Source organism: Varroa destructor, unplaced genomic scaffold (genome assembly GCF_002443255.2).
Source record: "Varroa destructor unplaced genomic scaffold, Vdes_3.0 BEIS01000004.1, whole genome shotgun sequence".
NCBI classification, from domain to species: Eukaryota; Metazoa; Arthropoda; class Arachnida; order Mesostigmata; family Varroidae; genus Varroa; species Varroa destructor.
Window position 1 is genome coordinate 14,550,307 of NW_019211457.1, and position 8,614 is coordinate 14,558,920.

At 40.6% G+C, this 8,614-nt stretch overlaps 1 protein-coding gene across 1 annotated transcript; it reads left to right on the forward strand.

Moving 5' to 3' along the window:
• Nucleotides 1–498: 498 nt before the first annotated feature.
• On the forward strand, nucleotides 499–8,245 carry Duba (Deubiquitinating enzyme A). Its single transcript, XM_022801263.2, has 7 exons — nucleotides 499–758; nucleotides 1,431–1,767; nucleotides 1,937–2,027; nucleotides 2,615–2,836; nucleotides 3,179–3,456; nucleotides 3,637–4,183; nucleotides 4,603–8,245. Exons 1-7 carry the CDS (start codon nucleotides 499–501, stop codon nucleotides 4,911–4,913), a joined length of 2,046 nt encoding a protein of 681 aa, XP_022656998.1. The 3' UTR covers nucleotides 4,914–8,245.
• The last annotated feature ends 369 nt before the right edge of the window (nucleotides 8,246–8,614 follow it).

The window sequence follows — 8,614 nt, forward strand, 5'->3', positions numbered from 1 at the left end:
CAGACGTTGGTGTTGATGCAGTTGACTGTTGATTGCAGTTGGCGCCAGTGGACAACGAGGTTGGTGTAGCCAATGCTGGTAGCAGCAGCAGGGGCTGCGGCAGTGCTGCAGCGACAGCGTTAAATCGGTGGGTCGCACTTGCATCGTCCGTTGATTGTCATTCGTGGATAGTAAGTTTGTGAACGTGTCCAGAGGGGGGGGAGGTGCATGTAAAAGCTGGTTGGGGTCGTGGCGCCAGTGGGGACAAGCTGACGGTGAATTTGTCGTTGAAGAAGGAGAGGGCTGTTCAGCGAGTCAACAGTCGCTCCTGTTCCATTCGTCTTTTTTTCGTATGCGTTCGCGATCTTGGTTGTGCAAAAACCTTGTAGGTACCACTTTAACGGATAATAGCGACAGCAATAACATCATCTGGGGCTGAGCAATAGCGATCGTAAGAGGAAGGCCAAAGGACGCTGTTTGGAATAGCGCGAATCACAAATACTACTACGCTTTACTACAATGACTATCCGGCCGCAGCATGTTAAAAAAGAGGCTACGCCTGCGCCAAGTCAGGCCAATGCGCAGGGGGGTGGTGGGGGTCCGGAAGGAGCCGCTTGCGGGTCTGAGGGTAATCAAGCCTCAATGGAACCAGGGAACAGCCTCGGGGGATTGGCATCACGAGGTGAGGGAGCGCTAAACCGTGACTCGTCTCACCAGCAGCTTGGCGTAGCAACCGCTGGCCAGAAGAGAAGACACCGTACGTCACCTCATCGACACAGGTTTGTTGTATTTTTTAATTTCTAGGTAGTTTTATTCTTTTATGGGGATGATTGGTTATGATTAGCAGCGTGTTTTCTGTTGGTGGTCAGTTTGTACCGATTCTAACATTTTTTTCTAATGGCTTTTTTCACATTGTTGTAGTGCGCCAGTGGGTGAGAAAGAATGGTAGAAATGATTTTTACACAGGCTGCGAAGGGAAATGCCAATATAAATGACTGAAGTGTAGTTTCCAAGTCAAAAAGCTTGGTTTACATGTTGACAACGATTGTCTTCACATGCTAATTTTTGATCTGCAGGATTTGCGTCGTGTTTGGTAATTAAAGCATTTAATGGTAAATATATGATGATCGTTTGAGGCGATATGGTGTAATATTTATACACTAGCGAAGTCCATTGTATAAAAGCTGCGATTTTACATTCTTATTTATTGCCGGCTGTTTACTAAAAACATTTTGAGCTTTGGATCCACTTAAGCGAGAAACCGACAACTCGTTTTTCTCAAATTTGATTGATATTAATTAGTTAAAAATACTGGCAATTGCTGAGGCTACAAGTAAATTTGAACGACCTAAATAATTCTCGGTCTAATTCTAAGTACCGTCCCCCATTCCCATCTGGGTCCATTTTCGCATGTCCAATTCACACGACCATATTTGATATGGCTTTTAAAGGAAACGTGCCTCACTCGCCTCGCCCTCAGCAACACTCACTTCGGCAGGATGCCAGCCCGGTCCGTCGCAAGCTCCCTTGGTAGCCGGCTCCTCTGTGATGTCTTCGTGTCCTCAGGTGTCCGGCATGTTGAAGTCACAGTTACCACCTCTGCCAGCGCTCGCATCCCTTGATGATCTTTCGTCGTTGTCTCCTTTGGGTAATTTGTCCAGTTCTCTTGCGGCCGGGGCCAGTAACGCGCGGGGAGACGCTGACAACGAATTTGCGGCTTATAATTCGGGCGATGAGTATGATCGGCCGGATGATGCAAACGTTTTAAGTGAACGCGAGATGGCAGAGGTAAGTGAAGGTCAAGGTATTCGAATTTTATCAGATGACACATGCCTCTGAAGACCGGAAGGAGAAAGTAAACTTCAGATGACCATTATCTATGTTATAACGTAAAAGAATATCGTATGTCATATCGTTCCGTCGAACAAAAAATGACGAAGATATATTATCATTGCAGAGAGAATTACGATTCGAGCTGCTGCTCCGCGGAAAAGGACTGACAATCAAAAAAATGGAAGAAGATGGCGCCTGTCTTTTCCGTGCTGTTGGTAGGAAATTTTATCCGTCACTCTTTTAGTGCAATAGGACTGCTTTCAGGGGAATAAGGCTTGAATATTTCAGACTTTGCAAAAAAATAGCATCCTTTGATTTATAATTAAATAAAAAATCGTTTATATCTGAAAGCGCTTGTAAGGCCCATTAATTTGTCAATACGGGGAAAAACATGCCGCATTGTATTTTTTTTTTGGAGCGTATGTTTAGATACGTGAATACAGATGACCATCGTTCCATGGTAATTCATTCTCAGAGAGAACTAATTCAATATAATAACAGTGATTAGGAAATAACCCTAAGTACCTTTGACATACGGACCAAACTTTAGGCCACAGAAGAAATGACTTAGCAACTGATCGGAAACTCACACGGTGTGCTGGACACTGACTGACTCCGTGGCTCTGTCTAGTAATCTAAGAGAGCTATGGAAATCTAAAAAAAAAAAAAAAAATTGGTCATTTACAATAAACAAAGATGACGTCAATGAATCACATTTCTGACGACATTAGATTAAAAAAATTAATCAAGGTTATCTTTGCGATTACGTTCAACGCTTAATTACAAGATAACTATTTTTCAGCGGATCAAATTTATGGCGATCAAGGCATGCACGGCGTAGTTCGGAAGCTTTGTATGGATTACATTACCAAGAACGCTGATTATTTTTCACATTATCTTACGGAGCCCTTCGATCAGTACGTAGAACGCAAACGTCGTGCCAATGCACACGGAAACCACATCGAGATGCATGCTTTGTCTGAAATGTTTAACAGACCCATTGAGATCTACCATTACTCAGAAGGTATGTATTTAAATTTCTTACCGATATATTGGTATATACAGCACGTCCTGCGTACATATTTTTTTAGCGTTAGAATATTTGCTTGAGCAGCTGATTGCTTCATTGCAAGGTTCTCATGTTGCTTCGGTCCATGATTCCGGTTCCTAAAAAAACTGGGATATACGCGGAATTACAGGGTCATTGATGCTGCAATAGGACTGCAGTGAGTTTTTACATTTTTAGGTTCCATATGGTGATTTACGGAAATACAATAAGAAAGGACCGCGTATCTATATACGTTATACACTAATAATGGATTTTTATGCAACGGGCTGTGTATGTCCTATTTTAATACGCTTCCAGAACCTATTAACATCTTTCATGGATTACACAAAAGCGATAATGACCCAATTCGGTTGAGTTACCATCGAGGCGTGCATTACAATTCAATTGTAGATCCGTACAAAGCCACAATTGGTGTAGGGCTAGGATTGCCTGGCTTTCAACCCGGTATAGCAGACAAAGAGATGTTAGTCGATGCGATTCACGCCTCAGAGCAGACCGAACTTGAAAGGCAGATGCTAAAAGACAAACTGCTAGCGTCGGACTGGGAGGCGACTACTGAGGCACTTGAACGACAGGTTAGAAAAAGTAGCGCTAATATCTTCTTAGTATAACGTAAGCATTTCGAAATAAATTTACAATTAAAATTATAACCTTGATAATGTATACGTTGATTATCTAGCTTATAATTAGCCCTGATTTTTTGCTTTGACCCTCAGATTACAAGATTTAAAAATTTTTGTCCATGTTTCTAATAGGTTGCCCAAGAGAGCTATTTAGAGTACCTTCGTGAGAACGAACGGCGAACCCGCAAACGGCGAAATGCTGCTGGAACCTGTGGTGGAAGTACTGCCAGTACTGCCAGCCTGTCAGCTGGGGGCGATGAAAGTCCTCGGGGATCATCTTCGCCGCGAAGCACTGGCAGCGGGAGATGTTCGCCAAAATCAGCAGCGAACAGTAGCAGTCAACAGCAGCAGGGATGTGGCGGTGTGGTGGTTACGCAAAGCGGATCCGTTTCGGCTTCGACAGCGGCCGACAGCAACGTAACAGTAGGGGGACAGCAGTCGCCGCGCCATTCGCCGAGGTTCGCGTCATTGCGCGAGGACGGCGCTGGCGGCAGACAATCGCCCATGCCGTGTTCATCTTCGTCACAATATCCTTGCGCCCCTAGTGGACATAGTCCGGCTAGTCCACGTGACAGCCCGCGGCCATCGAGCTCAAGAGACCATTTTCCCATGGCAGTGCCTATGGGAAAGAACGCGTCATCTATTGTTAACAATAATAACTTTCCTCCGGAAATGTTTGGTAAGACTTCCGTATAGATTCAATATCTATCGCATAGGCTCGTACTAAATGTAGTAATAGTGTAGTAATATGGGCCTGTGTGGACTCGAACGGCTAGACTAAAGATACAGATAGTCTCATCTGTATATACATTTGGTTTAGTAGTTAACCCCCTACGTTTAACTTCGTCGTTTAAGTATCGCCGTTGATGTGCCGAATAATAGCACTTGTAGACCAAAAGCATTGCATTGCTGGGCTTAGCATATTGATATTCCATACGCTGACTATTTTTGTTGTGCGCCTATTTTCAAAATACTAGCAGATTCACAAAACTCGAAAATATGTATTTATGCAAATCAGTGCCTTTTTCTTACGAATGGTACTACAAACTCACTTATAATCTCGCATTAGCACGGTTTTTTATATGCTTGTCATTAAAGGTCTGGAAGATTACGACGACAGTGTCTTGGCCCGTGTTTTAGCAGAATCGCAGGAGGAGTACTTTCGTCAACTAAAAAAACAACAACAACAACAACAGCAGCAGCATCACCAGTATCAGCAGCAAAACCTGCATCAGCAGGGTTCGGCCAATAGCAGCAGCGAATCCTCCGGGACAAGTAGCAATAATGGGTCCCCTGCCAATAGTGACGTCTCTCAAAACCGACAATGCCGTCAAGCTACCAATGAGGGCGCATCAACATCGCGGTGCGATTCGGGTAGTGGACCTGCATCAGTCGATGGAGGCCTATAACATATTTGCAGTTGCAAACATAACAGGCAAAAATCAGATAATCTGTACTTTGTCTATACTCACTTCTGTGGTCGGAGCGTGAGACGATAACATGGACGTGCAACGATGTGTTCCAAGTCGTTTCTCTCCTATTACTGTAAAAGGAGAACTTCGTCACTATTTCAATCGAATCAAAAGTCTGTATTTCTTGGTACGCGAAAAGAACTACTTTTGGCTGGACTTCTGTAGAAGGTGACAGGCGAAACCGAAGGGCAAGGATCTGCCCGCGCATATCTACTGGACAAAATCTATAATAGTAGAATGATTATATATATATATAAGCGATCCAAAAGATAATGGACCATTGCGGTTAAGACCATATTGTGCCGGTCTACACTACCTATGGCGTGAGCAGCCAAACCGGCGCTGATATGACAGGTGTCAATCAGAGAGTAAAGTTAGGTTATTATAAATAGTTAGCTTGAGGGCAGGCCGTTCCAATATATCATGACGTATTTCGTTAAGATAATGTGTCTATATAGTTATTAATATCCGTCTCAATATTTCGTTGTTTTATTGTATTACTATGAAGACATTATTAGTTACGGACTTTATCAGCAATTAATTGGTTGACGCGACTACGAGGCGTAGTTATTGAATCAGATGGTGATTTTAGCCGATTTTTGTAGTAGTCGATGTTTCAGTAGTTTTTTTTGTAATTTTTTTATTGCTTAGTTTTGACTAATTTTATGAGCGGCTATTATTAATTAGCTGGCTGAGCAAGAGCTTAGTCTATTTTTTTTTGACAATAGATCAGCTATAGGAATCTGAATCTACCAATAATTACATTATTTTCTATCACTATAATTATTAATAATAGTACTAATGACGCCCGAGGAAGTACGAATATGTGAGTGCTTACGTGCAAAATGTAAAGAACGTACAAGATAAGGAGATACATCGCGGATGAAACAAAATTAGAAAAACAATTTGGATATATGGTAATATTAGCTGCCTAAAACTAAGCACGGTTAGCATTTTCAGGAAAAGGTTTTAGGCTACATTTCAAATACAACTCATACTACCATGAGCTATAATACGGATATATACTATACATGAATACAATAACTATTTTTATCCAAGGAATTCTTGGTGTCAATTGATTGGTGCCCACAGACTTGCAGTATATTGTATACAGACAAAAGCAGGGAGTAATGTAGGGATATAAACAGCAAATATCTACATCAAAAAAAAAGCATTATCTTGTATCATTATTACTGCTTCTATTCATCCTAAGTGAAAACACGTACGATTGTAAGACTGAATGTTGCCACAGTGAAAAAAGTGGGCGTTTCTAAAAGATGTTGGTTTGAAAATTAGTTAATGGCAGTGACGACAAAGAGGACATAATGTAGCATTAAGTGCAGAGTAATAACGCATAGAATACGCATCGATGAATTGTGAATGTTGCAACGTAGCAATTGCGTGTATGCAAATGTTGAAGAGGAAACCTGTTAACCAGTTTCGATGGTCAGAGATTTTTCTTCACACAAGAAAACATAGGCAACCGAGGGACCCGGAACGACATTGAGAAACAAAGCAACTCTATAGGATTACATAAGAAAAGATCAAGTGCAAGAGGCATTATTCATTTACTTTATCTATCTCTTTTTTATGATTATTTTTATACTATTATTAGTCTATCCTTTAAGTTATGTACCCGCGGTCTAACCATGTAAGCATTTCCTGCCTATATCAAGCGGTTGATCTGTAAATCTGGGATGACTGGTCGACTGATACTGATAGAAAATGGCGATGACCTTTCTTTGTTTGATTTTTCTTTCGTGCCATTACTATCCAGGGTCGAAAGCAGCATCAATTAGAATGTGCGTTCGTCGAAGGAACCATATGATGACGGCAGGAATGTATATGACTCAGATGTTTGCGAAAACAGATTTAGATAAAAGGATACCTCTTACCTGAAGGATGAGTGTGACGGCATCAGTGGACGAAGACACAAAAAAAAGTAATCTTAGCAATATTTAGCCATAATCATAATGGTGAATACGTTGATGTTCGAGTTTCAAGTGATTAGACATAGATTTTTTTATGTGCTAGAAGGGTTTTGAAAAACAAAATAGTGCGCTTCTTGTTGTAGACTTAAAATTGAATTGCTTTTTGTAAAAGAATATGGTGTCTTTGGTGTTTAAGGCCATTTTTGCTTGCAGGAAATACGAATAGTTTACAGGTGGAATTTGCAGAATCTGGTTTATCTACGACGAGAAATGGCTGTATCTTTCGTATCTTTTCCTTTCTTATATTTTCAAATGAATTCATAAGTGGCCGAAATTTAACCGCCGTTTCTTTGCTTGCAAGAATTTTTTTGGTTTTCTTGACAAGGAAAGAAATAACAGAATCAAAACTTTGTACTAGCCTATAACTTGTGTAAAATAACGAGCGTGTAAAGCTATTCCCAAATAAATCACATGAAACCAAAAACATGTGTCTTAGAGCAGTTCTTAAATCCCTCTTTACAATTGTCGTAATTCTAATTAGTTTCTTTTGAGTTTCATTTTTTTATTCTCCGTCCTCCATAATTACAATTTCTATGCTATACGGTCGCTTGGTTGCTGCGCTCTTTGTTACGGCGCTGCATTCCAGTAATTAACGCCCTCAAACATTTGTCGAGCCGATTTAGCTGGGTAAGTTCGACCTATAGCAGTAACAACAATCTGTAATAAAATTTCTATATACGGAGTCCATGTTTCGCAGCAAGCAAAAAACTAGTGCCGTTATATAGATTATTGTCAAAAATATAACTCAATGAAAAAGAGTTTTGTCTAAAAGTGCCGAAATCGCCAGTGTCATGGATGCAGATAAGTGTATTGCGAATGTAATTATAACATATGTATATTTATATATTGTATTATGCACAAATGATAGTTGTAGAGTGTAATTATCGATATATAGGCTTCTCGTTCGCTCCAACGTAAACGTAACGCAACGATTCGCCAGAGCCTTCTATTCTTTTCAGTTTGATCTCGTCAGTATAACCGTGGCGACTGAAGTGGGCGAGTGGCTATAAAAAAAAAGCAAAAGTTTGGTTTTGTCGGTGACTCGATTCGAAAATGACCTCGACTACACTGAGCTATTGAGGCTTCTCGTGCATTCGAGAGTGCGCGCTCCTCTGTGCGACGCCTGTGTGTGCAACCCAACATAGTGATTATATATTCTGTATAAAAGTTTTTCAACTCCTTACGACACGATAGGGTCGGAACTATAACAATAAGCATGTGAAGCGCTGTTAATGAGGATATTATTAATAATAAAAATATTGAGTTATCTCAATTGTCTCAGAATTATATTCAATTTAGCAGCTAATAATTATGAATTGCGCGTTTGGTTAGCTGTTATTACAGTTGTCTCGGTTATTACTTAGCGATCAGATCAAAATATTGTTATTTAGCGATAATCTCGTTCTGACAATCGGCGTTGAAGACCCTGTATAATCACGTTTAACAAAACTACATTAGGTCTTCAAATACTCTCCGATGCATTTCCTATATACTAATAAGCAGAAGAAACCGCCGGCAGTAGGTCTAAAGTTGTTCAAAAAAAAAATACGAGACTTGTCTCTAATTTTTGATATTGCCAATAATTGTAAATGTCTTTATTAAAACCGGGGTTTTCCGGAGTGTATACATGCATCCAGTAGCTACGTT